At 39.2% G+C, this 22,502-nt stretch overlaps 1 protein-coding gene across 3 annotated transcripts; it reads left to right on the top strand.

Annotated features, from left to right (window-relative positions):
• Nucleotides 1–110: 110 nt before the first annotated feature.
• BLOC1S5 (biogenesis of lysosomal organelles complex 1 subunit 5) lies at nt 111–19,509 on the top strand. Of its 3 annotated transcripts, none has more exons than XM_087763096.1 (5): nt 111–246; nt 1,482–1,564; nt 3,755–3,884; nt 8,239–8,297; nt 17,390–19,509. In XM_087763096.1, the coding sequence occupies exons 1-5, from the start codon at nt 135–137 to the stop codon at nt 17,567–17,569; spliced, it is 564 nt and encodes a 187-aa protein (XP_087619222.1). In that variant the 5' UTR covers nt 111–134; the 3' UTR covers nt 17,570–19,509. The 3 variants fall into 3 exon arrangements, with proteins under 3 accessions (XP_087619222.1, XP_087619214.1, XP_087619228.1); XM_087763088.1 differs by having other exon boundaries at nt 8,182–8,297; XM_087763102.1 differs by having other exon boundaries at nt 8,182–8,336; nt 17,390–17,523.
• The last annotated feature ends 2,993 nt before the right edge of the window (nt 19,510–22,502 follow it).

Here is a 22,502-nt window from a genome sequence, read left to right as displayed (position 1 = left end):
CCGCAGCAAGGGCGGCCGGCGCTCGGCGATGACCTCACACCGAGGCACCGGGGCGAGGCGGAAGTTGAGCGGGCGGGCGGGGAAGGGCCGGGCTCCCCGCGGGCCGCCGCCGCCGGAGCGGGGCGCCGAGCGCCATGAGCGGGGGTGTCCCCGCCTCCCCCAGGCGGAGCGGGGCGGCCCCGCTGCCCAGCGACAGGAAGCGGGAGGCGCTGGCGGCCGGGTCCCCGATCCAGCCCATCATAAAGGGTGAGGAGCGGGGGCGGCCCAGCTCGGTACCGGGTCCCTGTGGTGGCCGAGCGCGGGCGGGCGGGCTGGGGCCGTTAGGGGGGCCGTTAGGGTGGAGCCGTGCGTGAGCAATCCCCTCAGCCGCTTCCCAGCCCGCTGCGGTGCCGTGAAACGTCCCGAGGTTTGAAGTCGGGCAGCCGGGAGGCTTGACTGGCTTTCATCTCTTGGCGTTTGAAACTGGGACAGCTGTGTGGCTTCACCTGGGGAAGCTGGAGTGCCAGGGAGGCCTTGCCGCTGGCATTGAGTTTTCTGGGGAGCTCTTACTTTTGTCGTGTTCACCCAAGCACCCGTGGTTTTGGCCTGGTTAATCTGTACACAGCAGCGTTTGAACTTGGCAGTGGTTTAGCCTATGCTTTGTTTGCTGGAATTAGGTCATTCCCCAAATTTGAAACAATCGTTCTACGCTGCTTTTATTTTTTTTGAAAGTGGCAGGATTCAGGGTGTTGAACAAATGCACCTGGGTGCAGTACAGAGGGAGAGCTACAAGTAGGAATAAACAGCTGGGGACAGGAGGAAAAGTAGGACTGTTCCTTTAGATGGCAGTGCCTGTTCAGTATCAGTTTCAAGGGCTTGTTGGAACTACTCTGTCTATTTCTTGAAATAGTCTTTAAATGCTATGCTATCAGAGTGCTTTTCAATTTAATGGGCTTTTTTTCCATATGACAGCCAAGCCTATTTCTGATACATGTATCTGTTGTAAATACTCTTCTTCAAGAGGAAGTTTCAAGTCTTTGGCCCTGGCATACAAGAAAGGGCTAACAGTTTTCCTTTGGAGTCAGCTTTCCTCTTGTCTCTCGCTGCAGAAAACTCCCACATCTTAAGCTGTGAATCTCTGTTGAGCTGCAGCCTTTAGTTCTGCCATGCATCAAATTTTCACTGCCGTTAACAGTCAGATAGGGAAGCTGTACTGAGGAGGAGGAGTGAAACAGAGGGTGCTGAGAGAGACAGGGGAACGTTCACCCTCACAGAAAGGTGTCTGTCGCCCCTGGAATATCGATTCATCGCATTTTATCTAAGTTGGTGGTTTGCTGAATAGATAGGATAGCCAATATTATTCTGGTGCTCTTTTGATTTTGTATGTATTCGGTGAGCAGTCGTGCCTCTTGCATTGAAGTATGGTGTGCTACCTTGTGTTGCGTAGCCTAGTATGGAGTGTGAGACAAAAATTAAAAAACTGACTTTCATTAATCTTCTAGATGTTGGGGAAATCTATTCAAGACTACTGGATCACAGACCAGTAATTCAGGGAGAAATACGCTACTTTGTTAAAGAATTTGAAGTAAGTATTTTTATCTTATTGGGTGCTGTAAACTTCACAGTCTGAGACTTTAAGCAATCTTAGCATCGTTTTAGAGATTATAATATGTATGTAATTTCCTTTAGAAAGACTTGATGTGCGTTTCTTGCCCAAAATGACTAACGCACTTATAGTATATGTCTGCATCTTTAGTAAACGAGGCAGTAATTTACGTCTTTTTATTTAAAAAAGTTTTGAAAAGGGCATAAATATTTTTCCTGTGAAAGACTGGCAGGAATATTGATGTAGGAGAATAATGTAGTCCTAACATCTTAGAGAAGTCTAGTTGGTTCAAGGGAACTGTTGTTGGCCAGTACAGGATTACATCTGATTAAGAAACCAGTTTGTGCTTCAGCTGGATTCAGCTGGCACAGTTGTAATTGTTCTGGGAAAGAAAGTAATATTACTGGAAGAGCAACATTTTATGCAAAGTAAGAAAATCATTAAAAACTGAATGACTGTTGTCTGATTGGCTGCAAATAAGGCTAAAGTACTGAAGGTGTAAAAGTGTGTATGTACAACTTTGCTTGGAAAGTGTAATACGGTTTCCACCAGATGGCAGCAAAAATTTAGAAAAGTTGAATCATGTGCCAACAAAAGGCTATTTCTAAGAGTAGATTTTCATTCTTAAAGAACGTGGGATTTAAAATCTTAAAATTACTCCTGAAAATATAGTTATACCTCAAAATTCTAGTGTGCAGAGCTGTTTTTTTTTAAAAAAAAAAAAAAACATTGAAGTGTCTTTCCCCATCCAGATTGTAGGTAATATTCAACCAGGTCTAATTTGTCCCCATGCTGGTCTAGCAATATAAGTACGTGAACTAAACTCTTGCTAGATCTGTAGTGTATGGGCTTGAGAGTCATAAGGAATGTTTTCTTTCTTTGCCTTCCCTAAATAGGATAGGATACAGTAAATAATTTTAAGTGGCTTTTCATAGGAAGGAAAATTTTCAACTCAATTATAAAATTATAACTAAATTCATATATTTCATTGCACTCAAAGTCTCATTCTGTTTCTCAGACAAATTTCCTATATTCTTAGGTCTTTGCTTGAAAATTAATTTCTGATTTATACTTTTAGCAGGGAAATAGCAAAGCAGAGGATTGTTTACATTTTTGCAACTTAGAATTTCTTCCAAAAATTACACTTGTTTCTAACTTTGAGATATCAGATATTTTTTTGGTAGTAGTAGGACATACGCTTTTTCTTTCAAGGATTAGCATCAAGCATGTAAAGAAAGTAGCTTTGCATTCAGGAAGTCTGGAGCCTGTTTAGTTAAGTGACTTGACTTGGTTTTGCCTCAGTTTCTGAAGGTTTAAAGTGTGATGATCCAATGGCCCACTTCATGTGATGCAGTATTTTTTTATTGTTTAGAATTGCTTTATGATTAACAGCTTTCAGTACAGGAATGCTTGTGTGCAACTCATTACCCTGAAGAGGGGGGAAAAAGGAGGAAGGTGGCAGGCTGGAGCAGATTCTAGAATACTTTTCACTGTCTAAAGGAAATTGCAGGTGAAATTCAGAATGGAAGTGGTGCTGTGGCTTCAGAAAAATAGATTTTTTTCTTTTTTAATGTAAACAATAAAGCAAGAGCTTGTTCTTGTAATTAATAATGATCAGCAGTGAGCCAGAAGAAGGGGTGCCTCTTTAGTCAGCTGTGTTATGTTATCATTTAGTCTTGACTTCATTGCTTTGCTTCAGTAAAAGCAATTTTACTTGCATTGTTCTAACCCCATACCATGCTAAATCTGGAAGGTCAGACATCAAGCAAGCAGAATCAATGCTATGTTATTTCTCTGTAACAACTGAGTTATAAAAATGGAGTGCTTTCAAGCTCTGTTTCTCTCTGTTGTTTTTGATATGCGCTAAATTACCTATACAAAACAACACATTTTTCCGCACAATGTTTTTATTAGTAAATACAAACTTTTCACACAGGACCAGAAGCATCATTCAAAGCATTTCTGTATTTTAGTGTGAAGAATGGAGCTTTACTCTCTCTTTTCACAAAACTTATTTTATCAATTGTGCTAAATAAGTAGAGTAACACTTTAATAAACAGTGCTGTAGTCTTTGAGGTAAAGCTATTAGTTTATCAATTGGGAAACCATCTTATTTTGGAAAGTGGAGTTCCTTGTTAGCCATTCATTTTCTTTCAATTCTTCTGGCAGGAAAAACGTGGCCTCCGAGAACTACGAGTACTTGAAAATCTAAAGAATGCAATCTTTGAAACAAATGAACACGTTCTTCCTAAGTGTGAGCAGGCAATGCATGACAATCTGAATGAAGCATTCAAGAGATGTAAGCAAGTTGCTTCTTATTTTTCTTGTTGTATCGTTTTGAGGAATAATATAAATAGTTTGAGTTCAGAATATGATCTGTGGAAAAATTACCATCCTTAGACAAATTTTCTACTGTTCATGTGCTTTGTTCTCATTTCTATGAAATATTAAAAGGGAAACAGCAGCGACATTTTTTGCTATTTATTGGTCCAGCCAACACAGCTCTTGCTAAGGTTACATTAAAGCTTTTTGTTGACTTAAGTAGAAGCTGTTTCAGCTCAATCTTTTACAACTCACTTAGGATAGTGCTCTGTGTTGGCTAAAGCCATGGACAAAATTCTGGTTTTCTGGTTTGCTGCAAGCATACTGTGGTGTGACCTTCAAGTTTCTTACTTTTCCCACACAAGAGCATAATACTGTCCCCTGTGATTTAAAACAGAACTTGCTGGTGTATAGCTATGAAATGTGCTATTATTATTATTATTATTGTTGTTGTTGTTGTTGTTATTATTATTATCTTTAATCACAAGTAGGGTAGTAGTTAATAATATTTGTATGCTAATCCTAGTTTCTTAGTTATAACCATCTAATATATTTTTTATTACTCAGCTTTTAAGAGTTTAAGATTTGTTGCACTCATTTTTCAGTATCTTTTTTTTTCTTACTCATTCAGCAGGATAGCTTCTCAAAAAGATATTTCAGGGGAGAGTGGCTATATAGCTTTAGCTGCCAAATGTATGCAGGTGAAACATGCCAGTGTGGATTTTGTTATATTTTCTGTATATCATGTTGTATAAGCATTTAATTTCATATGATGTCTGCATATGTCAGATGCCACATAAATAATAACAAATGGTAGATGGTGTTATACACACAAAACAATTCCAGGATAATATTTGAAACTTAAAATTTAGTCATGGAAATAAGGCGTATGTTCTAACACCTTCTAAATGGAGTGAAACTTTGATACTACTCCCTGACTTTCTAATGGTCAGCTGTGCAATACATCATTAGTAATAGAATCACAGAATGGTTGAGGTGGAAAGGGACCTCTGGAGGTCATTTTGTCCAATGTCCCTGCTCAAGCAGGGGCAGCTAGAGCGAGTCGCCCAGGGCTGTGTCCAGTTGGGTTTTGAATATCTCTACAGATGGAGACTCTACAACCTCTCTGGGCAACCTGTGCCAGTGTTGGACCACCCTCACAGGAAAAAAGCGTTTTCTTGTGTTCAGATGGAATCTCACGTGTTTCACTTTGTGCCTACTGCCTCTTCTCCTGGCAGTGAGCACCATAGAGAAGAGTCTGGCTCCCTCATCTTCATTCCCTTCAATCAGATATTTAATCACGTTGATGAGATCCTTCCTGGGCCGCCTTTTCTCCAGGCTGAACAGTCCCAGCTCTCTCAGCCTTTCCTCATATGAAAGATGCTCCGGTCCCTTAATCGTCGTCGTGGCCATGTGCTGGACTTGCCAGTGCATCTCTTGTTTACTGGGAAGCCCAGAAGTGGACAGACTACCACAGGTGTGGCCTCACCAGTGCTGAGCAGAGGGGAGGGATCACCTCCCTTGACCTGTTGGCAGTGCTTTTCCTAATGCAGCTCAGGATGCTGCCGGCCTTTGTTTTTTGCTGCAAGGTTGTGTTGTTGGTCCTCAGTGTGTATTGCTGCCTGGGGTTATTCCTCCCCAGATGCAGGACTTGTCATTTCCCCATGTTGAACTTCATGAGATTCCTCTCAGCCCAATTCTCCAGTTGCCGAAGGTCTCCCTGAATGGCAGCACAACCATATGATCTGTCAGCCACTCCTTCTGGTTTTTTATCATCTGCAAACTTGCTGAGGGTGCACTCTGCTCCAGCATCTCGGTCACTGATGAAGATGTTAAACAGTATCAGCTGCAGTGCTGACCTCTGGGGTAAACCACTAGTGACTTGCCTCCAACTTGACTTTGTGCTGCTGATCACAGACTCTAGACCTGGCTGTTCAGCCAGTTTTCAATCCACCTCACTGTCCGCTTACCTAACCCATACTTTGTTAGTTTGTCTATGAGGATGTTACGGGAGACGTGTCAAAAGCCTTACTGAAGCTGAGGTAAACAACATTGCCTGCTTTCCCCTCATCTGCCAAGCTAGTCGCTGTGTTGTAGAAGACTGTCGGGTCAGTTAAGGATGAGTTCCCATTCATGAATTCATGCTGACTACTCCCAATCACCACCTTCTCCTTCATGTGTTCGGAAATGCTTCCAGGAGAATTTTTTCCCCTCACCTTTGCCACGATTGAGGTGGGCTGACTGGCCAGTAGTTCTCCAGCTCTTTCTTCTTGAAGATAGGAGTCCAGTCTTCAGGAACCTTTCCCAGTTGCAGTGACTTTTCAAAGAGAGAGAGAGTGGCCTCGCAGTGACATCAGCCAGCTCCCCTCAGCCCTCATGGACGCAACCTGTCAGGCACTGTGGACTCAAATATTTCCAGTTTGTTTAAGTGCTCCCTAAGCTGGTCCTCCTACACTAAGGGTAAGTTGTCTGCTCCAGACTTTCCTCTCATCTCAGGGGCCTGGGGTTCCTGAAGGCTGGTCTTAATAGTAAAGAGTAAGGCAAAGAAGGCATTGAGTACCTTGGCCTTTTCCATGTTCTTTGTCACCAGCTCCCTGCCCCATTCAGCAGAGGGCCTGCATTTTGCCTGGTTTTTCTTTTGCTGTTTACATACTTGTAGAATCCTTACTTGTTGCCCTTTGCATCCCTTGCCAGATTCAATTCTGGATCCACCTCGGCTTTCCTAACCCTGTCCCTGCATGATCAGACAGCAACTCTACTCCTCCTGGGTCACCTGCCCCTGCTTCCACCTCCTTATACACTTCCTTTTTAAGTCTGAATTCAGTTAGGAGCTCCTTGCTCATCCATGCAGGCCTCCTGCCACCTTTGCTTGATTTCCTACTTGTTGGGATGGACTTTTCTTGAGCTTGGAGGAGGTGATCCTTGAAAAGGATGCTATGTCCATTCTGTTACCATCATCCGAGACCCTTGGTTTGCCTACCCTATCCTCAGCTTCTTTACTTCTTTTTTGAGGAATCACTCCCTCACCTGTCATTTCTACTTCAAAGCTGTCCCTACCAGGTTGGCCAGCCTGTTAGCAAAGGTACTTTTGCCCTGTTTAGTCAGGTGGATCCCATCTCTTCCAAGCAGCTCTTGATGCTCAGAATGGGTCTCATGGTTGTAGAAACTGAAACCCTGCTGCCAACACCAACTGTGCAAACAGCTGTTAACCCCAAAGATCCATCGATCCATGCATCCTCTCCAGGAAGGTTGAGGAGAACATTACCTGGAACCCCATGCCTTTGCTGTCCCAGGATCCCTGTAGTCACTCCTGATAGCTCTTAGGTCACCCCTGCAGTACCACTGGTGTCTACATGGAAGAGCAGCAGGGGGAATAGTGCAAGCCTCAGTAGCCTCTCTACAACATCCCAAATGTGAGCTCCTGGCAAGAGGCAAACCTCCCCAGATGACAAATCATATCGACAGGTGGGGAGCCTCCGTCCCCTGCCGTAGGGAGTCTGCTACAACTATCAATTGCCACTGTCTTCTAATGGTCCTGAGTGGCTCAGGCTCAGCCACCAGATGCTCCAATTCATGGTGCTCCCAGCTTCTCATCAGCTAGGAGGGCAGTGAGCCTGTTCTGTAACTGGCAGTCCTCGGGGGGCAGGATCAGGCCTCCTGGTGTGAGAAGTCACCTGCTTTAAGAATATGATAAGTAAGGTATTTCTCGATACTAGGATGTGTTAGTGGGAGAAATGACTGCTTTCGGGAAATTAATTTATTTAATTCTGCATTAATTAAGTGTTAAATAAGTTAGGAAAAAATACTGCACAGAAATACAGTTCCTATTTCCATTTACAAGTTTTTCTAGGCTTTGTCTCATGAGAGAAGAGGCTGGCTCCAGCATAAAGATGTTCTCCATGTAGATCGTTCATACTAAATCACTTTCTACATTTGATGGGGAACAAATAAGAAAAAAAAAAAAACCTAAACCATAGAACTTGGTCACCTGTTTTTACTTGCTGACTTGAGAGTTTTTTTCATGTCTTCTGAGGTACTGAGTAGTGCACTCTAGCTCGTCAGCAACACTAAAGAATATGGACACAAGAGGACCTAGCTGTCTTTCTCTTTTAGCTTCTAGAACGTGGAAGGAGTGAACTTGGTGATATGCCTACATACAGTTATCAATGTAAAGCATTTTCTGCAAGTACTGACAGATCTTTTTTGTGCAAAGTGACACAGTGGAATATAATCTTTGACTGGCAACAGCCTCATGTCTTTTAAATTCCTTTCAGGTGAGTTTCTCTTTGATTTAGAACAGCAGACTGATCTACTGCAATTTGTTATTTCAGTGCAAGCTGCCAACGATATGATCCATAGACTCCAAGAGAGGGAGCACGAAGAGAGGAAGGTAAAGGATGGATGGATAGATTTTTATAATGTGACCTAAGTAAGAGTCTTGTGCTTCTACAGCAAGTCTACATGCCTTCAGTATAGGACATATTTTTATATGCTTTATATACTTACAGTAAAACTTCTTTTGGAGTGATTTCTGCATTTATAAAATGCAAACTGTGGTGGCATATATGTTCTAGGACTGCAGAGTTAATGGATCACTAGCTCTTCCTACAATCTCCTGATGTATGGAAACTATTTTTTTTTATTTCCTTTGCTTTATTTTCCTTCCTAGCTCAGACTATAATATTTGTCACATACAAGGAAAGCTTAAATATAAAAAAATAATTAATTTTCTGTGGAACAAAAAACACCTACTAACCTACCAGAATGGAAATGTAAATCTTTCCTAGTTAGCTGAGAACATTGACCATATTATATATATTGCTTGTTGAAAAGGAAGTGTGTTTTTCACTTGTGGATAGGTTATTTAATGAAGGGCTATATTATAGGAACATGCGAATCATTGGAACCTTTTCAGTTGGCTACATTTGAAATACATGTGCTCTGAATCTAAAATTTGGAAAATTATACAAGAAATTAGTTTCATGTTTTCCCATTACTCATTCATGATTGTGTTCCTGTGTTATCTTTTTACTTGCAAAATGTTATTTATAATAATTTAGTTCACAAAAACTGAAGACATTTCTGTGGCCATCACACAAAACAGGCTGTGCGTTGATTTATGTAAGCTGATAGTCATGGTTTTCTTTCTTTTTTAATTGATGAAGATGGGCAGTCCAGTTGCAGTTGAATACCAGTACTGTGCAAATAGCACACTGCTGGACCCTGACAAAGTTTGCTTTTGTCTAACACTAGTGTAGGTATTGGTGGAGAGCTTAAGTAGGAAATTCTTATAGTTCTGCTGCTGCTTGCTTGAAGTAAAGCTTTAATAAAAAATTTTATAAGTTATAAAATGAACAGTCACTTAATACGAATGGTAGCTGTTCTTTTTTAAAATATTAATTGTGTATTTCCACTCAATTTTTGTTATGTTCAGTGGAGCAATACTAGTAGCTATTCAGGATTTGTAGTGTTTCTTTAAGCTTGTATAGTAAGACTTTTTGGCTCGAAACTTTCCAAATGTGAGTAGTGACAGGTAGGTAACTTTTTAAAATTATAGATAAAAGGTGTCACTGTAGTTCATCTACTTGAGGAGAAATTCTTTTTCCTTATTTTTCTTTCTGAAATCATGATTCTGAAAAAATAATGGGGTTTTGGTAAGATCTAATATCAGGTGATTCATGTTAGTGAAATTCAATTTCTGCTGAATAGAATGAATTTTAAGATTATTTGCTTTACTAAGTATCTTTTTTTGCAGTTCCTTTCAGCTACTGGTATCAGTCAAGTAACAAAAGGGAAATTATGTTGTCCCTACCACATTCTCACTTAGGGTATAAAGTAATTTGTGATTACAGGAGTGTCACTGAAAGAAGCGTTCATGGAATCCCCTGTCTCATTGCGTAGTCTTCCCATCCAGATCAGTAATATTTCGTTAGTAGTTCAAGCTGTGGATTACTCTAAGCTTGTGGGAGAAACTAGTGAAGACTTCAAGAAATTTTGTAAACCTGTTTTTGTGTACTATGTTCTTATTTTTTTCTTTTTATTTTAAATATTTTTATGTAGAAGGGTACAGGCTTATACTGGAAGCTACCTGACACTTCCCGTGATGGTCTTACCTCTTAATTGCTTGTAGCATGAACTAGTATGGTAACATTTCTCAAAGCCTGTGTCTCCCTCAAATGGTGGGTTTTTTGGTTTGGGTTTTTTCGATGTGTTTTTGGTTTTTGGTTGTGTGTTTTAATTTCAGCAAAAATAGACCAAGTAATACTATAAACAAAGTTTGCTGAAAAATTTGATGCTTTTACAAATGTTAATTTTTTGCATAACCAATGACAGTAAAACAAGGATAGCAATAAATACAACTGACTTATATGAGTCAGTACTGTATACAAGAAGGCTTTACTGTCTTTCAAGTTCAAGCCGTATGCACTATTGAGTGAAAAAATGGTTTCATAATCAGATCAGATTTTTTTCCAAATAACTAATGTCTGAACTTAGGTGTTGATATAAAAGAAATATGAAAGACGTCACTGCCAAAATATGTAAATTTGCTAACACACCAAAGGGAATTCCCATAACAGGAATTAATAAGGCAGAAACTATGTTTGTAATTTAGACAAGCTTTGGTTTATATCTGAACCAAATTATGAAACTTTAACTCAAAACTGTTTTCAACTTTTTATATGCACATGAAAGCTGAAAATCTTCCAAGTTTAGCGATGTCTAAATATCTTACAAAAAATTACTCATAAAAGTAGTTGGCATTGTTACAAACATAGAACAGATTCTAAGCTTAGTTTGAGTTTCCCAAACCGTTGTATTTATAAAGTTATACTGAAAGACAGAAATTGAGGACAAGTATTCAGGTTATGTGTGAAAAGTAAAGTTTAACGGCTTGCTATGGCTTATGTTCTGTTGGGCGACTGAAGTAACTTATAGCCGAACAGCTGAAATACTGTTTGGAGAAGAGGAATTGCTGACAGAATGGATAACCAGCAATCAAAAACAGGACAAAGCTGTGTCAGCGTGGTCTGGAGCTGGAAACTTTAGAGGAGGATAGAGCTGGAGTTCTGTGGGTGTTTGGGTGTGAGGAGATGATTCTCTGATTAAACAAACAAACAAATCTATCAAAATTTTGCCAAATTAACAGCCATGGAGAAATACCATTTGTACTGCTTTGTAGATTCTTTTAAGGTGGGGTAAAAATGGTTTTTTCTGTGCCGTAGATGACAGTAAGTGCCAGTCAGAAACACGGATAGTAAAAGCCTAATGTACTGTTGCTGCCAGTTAAACGATCCTTTGGTTCAAATAGAAACCTACAACATGGTGGGAAATGTTGTATTGTCTAATGCTTAAAACATCACAATTTGTAGCTAATTATTAAAACTCTGTTTTCTGGTTCCTGGCTAAATAGTGTACCAATACCATACAATATCATGAATTAGGTAAGGCTTCCTCTTGGCTCAGGTACATCTGTCTGCATGCTTTAGTTCATACAGCAATTTTCCCATTTTACAAAGGTCATGAGGTTTTACACAAGAACAAAATGTGTTGTTCTGAAGCCTGAACGTGGTATCATAGTATTGGCTTCTGTCTTGTTATCGTGCACTGGCATGTTTATACAATTAAATATCAAAGCAATTTCATTGACACTTCTTGACTGGAAGAGAACAGTGGAGCTTTATTTGTTTTCTGAGGTGGCCATGCTGGGCTTATTAGGTGCTGTTTTCTAATTTATAATTAGGTCTGACTTAAGGGGCAGACTTAATCAATCAGTTCGATTTGGTTGGTAGTCTTTTTTTTTTTTTGTAAGTTTAGACTACAGTTATTTTACAGATTTTTGTTTGGTTGGTTTAGCAGTCATTTTAAATGACAAAGGGTAGGAATTAAAATTAGACTATATTTTGAAAAGCTGTTCTATGAAAGTGTACTGATTTTCATGTTTGTATGTGCTGTTCTTTGTGATATTTTGTTAGTTTACAAGTTACAGTTTCTCCAGTTGGCAGCCCTGGAAACAAAAGAATGAAACCTAAAAATCAAGGTGTCTGTTTCTGGGTTTTGAATCGGTACCAGCAATCCAAAATTTGTAATTAGTAGTTTTCAGCAATCTGGGAGTTCTGTTAATCTTATTTCATTTTAAGTGTTTTGCTGACTGTGCATGGGCCAGAATTTATTTCAATTTAGCTTTTACATAGTTGGGTCGGTCTTCCAAAGTTACAAGTTTAAAAGTAATGAAAATTAACGCTGAATTACTATTCTTCCAAATATATATTTTCTTTTTTTAAGAAAGGAGAAAAACTGATTACTTCATCATGCAACTATACCTGCATTTTCAAACATGCAGACATTATTTTCTTCTTTATGACAGTAAAAAAAATATTAGTTTTAACAGATCAGAAGTTATTTATTACTACTGCAAGTGCTTTCTGGGCTTCAGAAAAACCCATTCTTCTGCCTTCCTGAAATACGAACATATATTTATTCAGAATGCATATTATATCTTTGTGTTCTGTGATAGGGTGAAACTGCTTCCTAACTGAGCATCAATATGCGAAGGCAATTTCAAGTTCTTAGAATCATAGGATCGTTTAGGTTGGAAAAGACCTTTAAGATCATTGACTTCAATGGTTAACCTAGCACTGCCAAGTCCACCACTAAACCATGTCCCTAAGCACATCATCTACACCTCTTTTAAATACCTCCAGGGACAGGGACTCAACCACTTCCCTGGGCAGCCTGTGCCAGTGCCTGACTACCCTTTTGGTGAAGAAATTTTTCCTAATATCCGATCTAAACCTCCCTTGGTGCAACTTGAAGCCATTTCCTCTTGTCCTATTGCTTGTTACTTGGGAGAAGAGACCAACCCCCACCTTACTACAACCTCCTTTCAGGTAGTTGTAGAGAGCAATAAGGTCTCCCCTCAGCCTCCTCTTCTCCAGGCTAAACAACGCCAGCTCCCTCAGTTGCCCCTCCTAAGACTTGTGCTCCAGACCCTTCACCAGCTTTGTTTCCCTTCTCTGGACACGCTCCAGCACCTCCATGTCCTTCTTGTAGTGAGGGGCCCAAAACTGAACACAGTACTCGAGGTGCAGCCTCACCAGTGCCGAGTGCAGGTGGACGATCACTTCCCTAGTCCTGCTGGCCACGCTATTCCTGATACAAGCCAGGATGCTGTTGGCTGCCTTGGCCAGCTGGGCACACTGCTGGCTCACATTCAGCCAGCTGTCAACCAACACCCCCAGGTCCTTTTCCTCCAGGCAGCTCCCCAGCCACTCTTCCCCAAGCCTGTAGCGTTGCATGGGGTTGTTGTGACCCAAGGGCAGGACCCAGCACTGAGCCTTGTTGAAGCTCATACAGTTGGCCTTGGCCCATTGATCCAGCCTGTCCAGGTCCCTCTGTAGAGCCTTCCTACCCTCCAGCAGATCAACACTCCCACCCAACTTGGTGTCATCTGCAAACTTAAGTGAGGGTGCACTCGATCCCCTCGTCCAGATCATTGATGAAGATATTAAACAGAACTGGGCCCAGTGCTGAGGCCTGGGGAACACCACTTGTGACTGGCCACCAACTGGATTTAACTCCATTCACCACCACTCTTTGGGCCCAGCCATCCAGCCATTTTTTTACCCAGCGAAGAACATGCCCGTCCAAGCCATGAGCAGCCAGTTTCTGCAGGAGAATGCTGTGGGAAATGGTGTCAAAGGCCTTACTAAGGTCCAGGTAGACAACATCCACAGCCTTCCCCTCACCCACTAAGCGGGTCACCTTGTCACAGAAGGAGATCAGGTCAGTCAAGCAGGACCTGCCTTTCATAAACGGATGCTGACTGGGCCTGATCACCTGGTTGTCCGATACGTGCCGTGTGATGGCACTCAAGATGATCTGCTCCATAATATGTCTCTTGATATGTCATATGTCGCCTACAGGGGCTGAGCTACTGAAGGTCTTTGGATTATTGTTTGACTTGGGAGTTAAGATCTTTGACATGTGTCATTGACTTGATGAATTCAGATTTATAAATATATGTATGTATATATAGAAATGACGGTGTTACTCTTTTCAATCTACACAATAACCAAGCAGATAAAGGGTGTCTATTCTTTTGAAACAACTTACTAAAAAAGCATGTAAGAATAATAAACTGTTCTAATATTGAGGACAGTTATTGGCATCAATTATCTAGAACTTAATTATTCAATGTATAAGGAATTGGAAATAGGTCTCCACCATCAGGGTAGATGCCTGGTAGATGCAAAAGGTTTTCAGTTCTCTCTTCTCACTTGCCCAGGAAATACATCAGGTTAGGGAAACTGTAGAGATTGATCCTGGAATATTCTGTAGCTTTTTAATACCAAGACTGTCTTGTGAGTTGGGATATGTGAATTAGATTTTTTTAGGTAAAAAGGTATTTTATCATATATCTCTAACATCTCAAAATGTGGGCTACTCCATATATGGCTGGCTTTTTTACCTTGTATGTACAGATTACAATTTTGGAGGACCAATAATTCGCTACAATATGTTTTTTCTATTAGGAATGAATTTTTTTTAAAACCTAAACCACTGAGACATGGTAACATATTTGAGGTTGCTCAGAATGCTGTTAAACCTTTCCTGAATGCAAAATTTCTGAGAACATGCAAAAGCTGGAGTGTGAATTACTAACAATTATTATATTTGTGATAACTTGTTTTTAACTTGTAAAAGAATTATTGGAGTTTTGTGTATATCAGCATCACTGCGGCGATACAGATCTGTAGAGATCGATTATTCTTCTTACTGTTGTCATACTTGTGTCAGCAAGCTGTAGGAGATACCTAGAGCCTTAACTTTTTGTTTCAATTTTCAGTTCATATTTAGCAAGAGAAGGTACGTATTTCAAAGATTGCTCCTCTTAAATGATGTTCACGTGCTCCTTGCTACTCAGCATGAGTTTAAATGTGCAATGTTAAAGTTGTAAATTGCAATTATATGGAGTTACTTTATTTCCAACATAAATCTTACTCTATAAAATTAGTTATTATTTCAGTAGAATGCTGCTTGTCTTTATATATTTAAAGAATAAGCACTTACAGCAATTGCTTCTCAGTACTCAACTGTTTAAATTTTTATTTAGGCATAGATTAGGCAATGTACATAGCCTGGCTGCTAATATCCCTTTATTTCACAATGTCGCTTCTCTTGTGCCAGAACAAGCTAAAGACTGATTGAGCAAGGGAAGGCAAGAGGTTTTTTAGACCACAGATTTTTGATAAACTAAACTTAGCTATCTCATGTTCTATAAATGTCTTCAGTTGTTTTACCAGGTAAATCATTTTATATCCTTGGGTAGAAATGGTGCAGTGGAAAATGAAAATAGCAAGTAGCAACATGAGTTTCATGTTCCTTGCAAGCTATTCATGTTGTGAGGAGCATGGGTTAGTCTAGCTGAAGTGTGGTTTGGGTAGGTGCTGTGTAATCCTGTCAGTGAGTGTGTGATGCACTGACAGTTTCAAAACCTGTTGAATATGAAGTAGTGTATGGGTCAGACTAGTACTGTACACTAGTCTGTTAGTAGCTGATATTGCATCTGTCACAAACAAAATGAATCTTGGCATAGTGTTGGTACAAGGTATATAACATGCTGCATAGCAAAAATGGTGTATTTAACCCATGATGTGTGATCTTAAAGAACAACACGTAGAGTGAGTGTGTTGCAGAATGCATAAATAGGTTCCCATTGCCTTTAATTGACAAAAATGCCAGATGTCTATTGAAGCTGTATGATAGTATTTATTCCTACACAGAAGTACTGTACATAAAAAATAATCATTGCTAATAGATTGAAAAGGAAAAAGAAGAAAATAAAAGAAGGTTGAATCTTCTTTTTTGCTGAGGGATGGAGCAAATATAACAACAACTGCCTATATTTACTGTGACTTCAGCATTTATAATGTAAGGACGCCAGACTCTTAATACTGCATGCAAGCAATCCGCAGAAGTACATCTCATTTTGACGTGCATATTAGATGTATGTATCTTTTTCTAGATAGCTAGATTTATGGGGGTTTGGTTTGGTTTGGTTTTTTTCAAGATAAGAGAGTGAAAGGAATCAGACTTACAAGAAGCCAAGCAGTGTGAAAGTATAAGAGGAAAAATAATTTATTTATAAAGGAAGACATTAATCACAGTGAGAGCTAGCTGGCTAAAGCAGAAACACAAACTGCCAATTTAAAAACATTGAATATCCATGTTGTTATATTCTATTTCACTCTTTCCTCTTTGTGTTTTCATCAAGACTAGTATCTGATGACTATGCTGAACGTAAGCATTGTGGTAAAATAGAAACGTGGTTCGTTTCTAGTTTTAAAAATGTATTCAAGAATGTAAAAAATACTTTTGTTTCAACAAATGAGACATTCAAGGGGAAAGTAGCAAATGTCAAGAAAAGAGGAGCAATATGTTGAAGGATTGGCTGATGTAATTTATGCATGTTTCATTAACCATCATAATTTGTTGTGAAACATAGAAGCGTTCTATTTACACGTATCTGACATAAAACCTCAAATGTTGTCTTGACTGTTGAAGTGTATCCTTTAAGCTCTAGTAATACATATATATCTAAATAATGGACATATGTAATTTTCTAAGATTTATTCTGTCTAGCATTCACAAATATGAAATATAGTGGGCCTAGAATTTTCCTCATACATCAGCTATGGTAATGCTTCCAGAGCATTTTTGGTTTGTATCATGTATAACACAGACCTGCCTGTGCTTGCTCTACTAGATGCAGATTCTCGGTTCTTTAAGACCACTAAATTGAAAATTAGATGCATTTTATTTAAATTATTTCTCTTTTAGGTACGTTCAGAACAGTGGACTCCCTGAGTCTGTTTGTATCTGTAGGCAGCTTCTTTCTGTGTGAAGACGAGAAAAGAAGAAAAAAAGACAAGGGGGAAAAAGAAGCATGTCCATTTCCTAATATTTTTTTTTTCTTCCGTAACTAAGGGGCTGAAAGCACCAAATACCACGTTCCCAAAATCAGAAGTTCATTTTAAAAGAAAATCTTTGTGAGATAATACAGATTTATATCAGCTGCTTACAGTACTTCTAACATTGTCGGTAGTCAGAGGAGCAAATAATGCAACAAGTACAATCTTTAGAAATTGACAGAAGCGAACTAGGCGAACTAGTAACTTTAAAGTGTCTTTCCATTTATTTAATTTTCACCAGACTGTAGCATAGAAAAGCTATTGTTGCTAATGCCATCACGTTAATAGTATCATAGACATTTTACCGTTTGTTTTGGATTGACTATACTTTATAAAAAGAAGTGTTTTCTCTTTAGTTTCACCTTTTCCTATGTTTTCTTGCTAGTTTCACTTTCTTCTACCGAAGTAAAAGCCTAGTTTCTCTGATACTCTTAACATTACGTAGATCTCATTAAACCCTCTGATTTAATCTGGGAATGATTGTTAAGACTTTTAATTTTCCTCCTCTCAGCTTCAGGCGGACAAGCTGATGGCTCGTGAAGAGAAGCGCGTAGCCCACTGGGAGGAATTCATGAAAGAGCAACAAAACAAACGAGCAGAAGTGGATGAAGAGCACAGAAAAGCTATGGAGCGCCTCAAAGAGCAGTATTCTGAGATGGAGAAGGAACTGGCCAAATATGTTTCTTTTTAAGACCTTTCTTTTTTAATAATGCTGGGTTTGTGCCAATACTCGGTTGCTTCTGACTTAAATTGAGAGTCTTTTGGAAAACTGAAACACATAAGAAAAAAGGAGAATGTCCTCTACAGGTTTGGTATGGGAAGAAGGGGTTTGCATACTTTTAACTTAAGTGCCTATCTCTGCTTGTTTTGTTCAGGGCGGGTAGAATGCCAGTATTTCTTCGTTTGTTGGAAGGTGGAACTGGAAATTGCATTGTGTGACAACATCAGCTCAGGGAGTTGCGAACTGAAATTCTCTCCCATCTGCAGAGAGTATCGTATCGTTTGGGAAAACAGAGACTAATGTAATACTAACTATCCCAGTGCGCAGCCACAGCCCTTTCCCAAAAAGTAGGCGTAATAGGTTCCAGCCATAGTTAGCTGAGAACTCACTGGGAAAACCATAAAACCCGTTCATAGATTTCAGGAAAACCAACTTGTTTTACAGAATACTTTACTTTGAAGCTTTAGCAATGAAAGATGTCAACAGAGTTTTAAATCCAGTTGTAACTCCAACTTTTGGGTTGTATGTTCAGTATTACGAAGCAAAGCTGGGATTTAAATGGTTTTGGTAACGTAAAAATGGCTACGTGAGCTTGGACAACAATTTCTTTTCTCTCCCTGTAAAGGTCTCGGGCCTCTCTTTTTAAGCTTTACTGTTCGAAGCAAAGCCAAAACAAGCTCAAAAGTAATCATGAGAAGCATATCGGTCTTTGTATTAGCTTTGTAGCTAAGCACAGTATTTACCTTAAATATTTGACATGCCGTTGGTTTACTTAGGATAAGCTTGTCAGAATTTTATAAATCAATTGAGGAAAGATTTTTCTTTGTTTATCAGCATAACAAATGGCAGATTGGTGGTAAAATGCCTGTAGTACTGATCTGCTTTCTTACTAGCTCTTACTCTTACAGGGTGCATGAAGCTCCTGTATTGCTTTCTTTTATTTAAAACTTGCAGTTAACAGCAGTGTAACTGAAGAAGTTAACTTAATCAGTTCATTAACCAAGCAGAATGAGACATAGTACCTTAATGAAATTTGCTGCAAGCTAACCGTTAGTACAGGAAATATCTTTCCATAATTTAGCTGGTGTCCAATATAGAATGGAAACAGGTAAAAATAAATAGAATTTACCCTTTACCTGTATTGCAATAGTAATATGCCAACAATGGTTGCTTGTGTAAGTTTATGGCTTGGTGTCAAGGCTCCGTTCCTGGCAGCATGTTGATAGTGTGATTAAAGTTAGTAGAGGAGATGGAATAAGTATTTGAGATTTCTTTCAATAACACTGAATTCCTGCCAAGCTGCTCTGCCCGCTACTGTAGGCCCAACAGCTTCATCAATCATCATCGTGTATCTGGACTGAAAAGAGGATTTGCCGACACTGGGGCACGCTGGAATGTTGTTAATTCTCTGTTGCGGATGGAAAAAACATAGATGTCTCAAAAGTATCCCACACATGAAAAATAGGAAAGCCTCTTTTAGAACAACCCCTATTTGAATAGAAGGTGACCTCTGTAATATTTTTCTGCTTATGTACCCATGATGAATGTTGTAACTAAGCTCAGACTTTCATTTAAAAAGATAAAGTTAGTTCCTGCCTGTCTTTAGAATTGGGTGTGGAATAGTTTGATTGTTTTGAGCACAGACTGAAAATGGCTTCTCTCTTACCAGATGATTTGATGTATATGTGCTCAAAGCCCAAATATCTTTATAACAAAATGCATTTAACTGCATACTGAATTCTTTTTTATTTTTGCACTGATAATTTTTATTAAGATTTAAAGATCTAATTAACTGTGCACTGGAGCTGTAGATTTTAGTATTTCGTCAATTTGAGGGCTCTTAAGCAATGATGCAAGTGTTGCAAGTTGGATATTCACTGGAAAATAAAGGCAGTATTTCCAAAATCTTCTGGGATGTGTGCTCCTGATTCTTTGGAAAGCTTCTAAATACTAACACTGAAAATGTGCTCCTCTTTTAGAATGATACAGGTATTTTTATGCTGAAGATCATTTGAAAACACTATTCTTCATAGTCCACATCTGCCTGTTGGCCCACTGATTCATTTTGGGGACTACCTGAAACTGTCCGTTGCTGAATTATTTTATTCAGTAACTTTCACTTTTTTTATATGATAAGCTGTAGGTTTTGAGGTACTTTGAAAATGCTTAATTGTCTTTGAAGAAACTTGCCAACATTTACAGGAGAACCTGGTTTTTCTGTCCAAGTGCTTAAAAAAACCAAACAAACCTGATGTGTCTAATATTATCTCAAAACAGAACACATCTGACGGATAAAAGAGATTCCTATCTTCAGCAGTTTTTTAGCCAGGTGGGACTATGGTCTGTCTGGACGCAATAGTGCTCCACGGTGGGACTTTGTAAGGTTCAAATTCTTGTTTTTCAATAGTCTCTACCGTTTGGGAGAAATAAAAAGCCAAATAGTTTAAAAGTTGGTTTTAAGTCATTGATGCATGAAGGAAATGTTTTACCTTATACTTGCAATATTTACATGACTGAATTTCATAGTTTTAAAAATCTTGGGAATTTATTTAATCCCTGTTCAACTCAATAGAAGTTTGCATTGGATTCCAGTAGGAGCTGGAAAGGGTCCTCAGCACTGAAGTTAACTTCTAGTGTGGCAGGTGAGTTTCGCGATCTGTCTTTGCACCAGACCAGGCATCTATCTTTTTGCTTGACTACTAGCGCTGTTTATTATACTCAGCTGTAGGTTTAACTCTTCTTTGTAACTGGAAGTGGATTTGGGTATCATGTAATCCCTGGAATATTTTCTTAGTCTTTCTATTCTAATGAATACATAGCAAGAAACTGGTGTCTTCCTTGGAACTGCTATATGAAATCTGCTGCTGCTGTATTTCGGAGGAACTGAAGAAATACTGAAGGGTTTGGTTTGTTTTTAACTGCCTTGTTTTAACAGTGAACCTACGTGCCATTCTCCTTGGAATGTGTTCTGTCTAAGGCCTGTCACGTATTTTCAGTCTTAGGAAGGAGCGAGAGACCTGATTTATTGCTCTTACTCTGCTGCTTTCTATGCTGACACTAGGTAATACTTTTTATAGAAAAACTCCGTAATTACAGCTGGAACACTGCATCTTCTCTGATCTTTTAACTTACGGCTTGTTAAATCCTTCCTCAAAAGCTGGGGAGTTTTTTTCAGTAGTCAAATTAAATAGCAAATACATGGCATAATCAGCCAATGAATTGAATCGTAGGTAGTTCACTTCTGAGTTGAAAAGCTTCGTGTGTCTCAAGGCTTTGAGATTGTATGTCTCAAAGCTTCCTATGTCTCAAGAGTCTGAGACTTACAAATGTTCCCCAGTAGGTGTCAGTGCAAGCCTGAGAAGGAGCGTCGGAGAGCCTGGCTTTACGTGAGGTCTGGCGTGCAAATGCTTATGTTCAGTTGTAATACAGTACTTTGTGTAAGTACAAGACATTTTGTGGATGAAACCACATGCTTTTAAATAAAAAATGACACTACTTATCAGCAGCATTTTATCCCGTTAGTCCTCAAAAAAGCTTGCAACAGGTCACTCTTAAAATTATTTATGTGGGGTGTGCTGATCTGAACAATGTTGTCCGCAATACTTATGTGTTGTAATTAAGATTTATTATAATTTGAAGTTAAACTCGGTGTCAGAGATGAAAACCCTCAAGAGCCGCATTCTTACACTGCTGTCCAGGTTAGGGGATCAGGTTTTCTGAAGGTTTGAGGCAAAAGTTCATGCTTGTGGATAAACATCGTGCCGTAATAAAAAAACTGGGGACTTCTGCAAAAAATGTGAACAAAATTATCATGCCACACGTTTATAAAGAAGCCAATTATTTTAATTGTTTGTAATTGAATGAACTTTTTAAAGTAGTAAAGATACGGTCCGCTCAGTGCTGTTGCTCTAGCTTATGGTCTGTGTGTCGAGATACAGCAGAATCTGCAGGGAGATGGGACTGCAGCTGTTGTAATAGGATTATAATGAATAACACAACTTTCATAAATAGTTTAGTCCTAAGATTATTCAGAAGTTCCAAATAGCATAGGCATTTAAAAGAGAAGGGAGAAGTAAAAAAGGCTTAAATCTGTTCTGGTGCCTTACGAAAGATTTATTTCAGCCCTTAGAAATACAGTACTTACATATAATGTACCTGCCAGTGCTGAAGAGTGTACAGCATTATGTGCAATACCTTTGTAGTTTTATAGGTGGTAGTTTTATATATAGTAATGAGCAAAGTAGAAACAAATTTATTCAAGACAATGGTGAGCATTAGAAAGGAGAAAGGCTTGCAGAAGTCCTGCTAGGGCTTAAAGCTGGAGCTCTGAAAATCCAGGGCTCAAATTTGTGCTTCCTACCTAGGAATCTAGCAGAGATATCCACCGAGATTTCAGATCGCCTTCTTAAATGCATTATCTGGGCCAAATCAGAACCTGGATGGTTCAGATTATGATTTAACATCATTTTATAGATGGTGAAGAAAAAGCTGACCCTTTCAATATGAACTTTCAAGACAATTGCAGTGAAGGATGGATAATACTGTATTTTAAAACAGTAATTTAAAATAAAACCTTGCATTTCCTCAGTCTTCTCCGCTAACGGCTCACTGGGTGGGTACAAGGAGACCTCCAACTGAGCGTCATTGGTTTTTTAACAGACATTGCATTTAACTTGATGTAGTGGACGTTGGTGAGAACCGAAGCACTGCTTATGGCTTTCGCTTGTTGCTCATTACTAACATTTTGAGATGGACATAATCTATAAATGTATCCAGCATTTCATTACATATGGACCCAATATTCTGTAATCTGGAGAAAAATAACCTTCGTTCTTGCTGCAGCAAAGACCGCAGGACCCAGATAAGCGGTTTTAGTTGTCTTTGAGTTAATTGTAAAATATAT

The sequence above is a fragment of the Nipponia nippon genome, unplaced genomic scaffold (assembly GCF_047370975.1).
Source record: "Nipponia nippon isolate SJK-2023a ecotype South Korea unplaced genomic scaffold, ASM4737097v1 scaffold_1, whole genome shotgun sequence".
In the NCBI taxonomy this organism is placed as follows: domain Eukaryota; kingdom Metazoa; phylum Chordata; class Aves; order Pelecaniformes; family Threskiornithidae; genus Nipponia; species Nipponia nippon.
The sequence above is the reverse complement of the archived record's forward strand: the minus strand, read 5'-3'. Positions and strand labels throughout refer to the sequence as shown.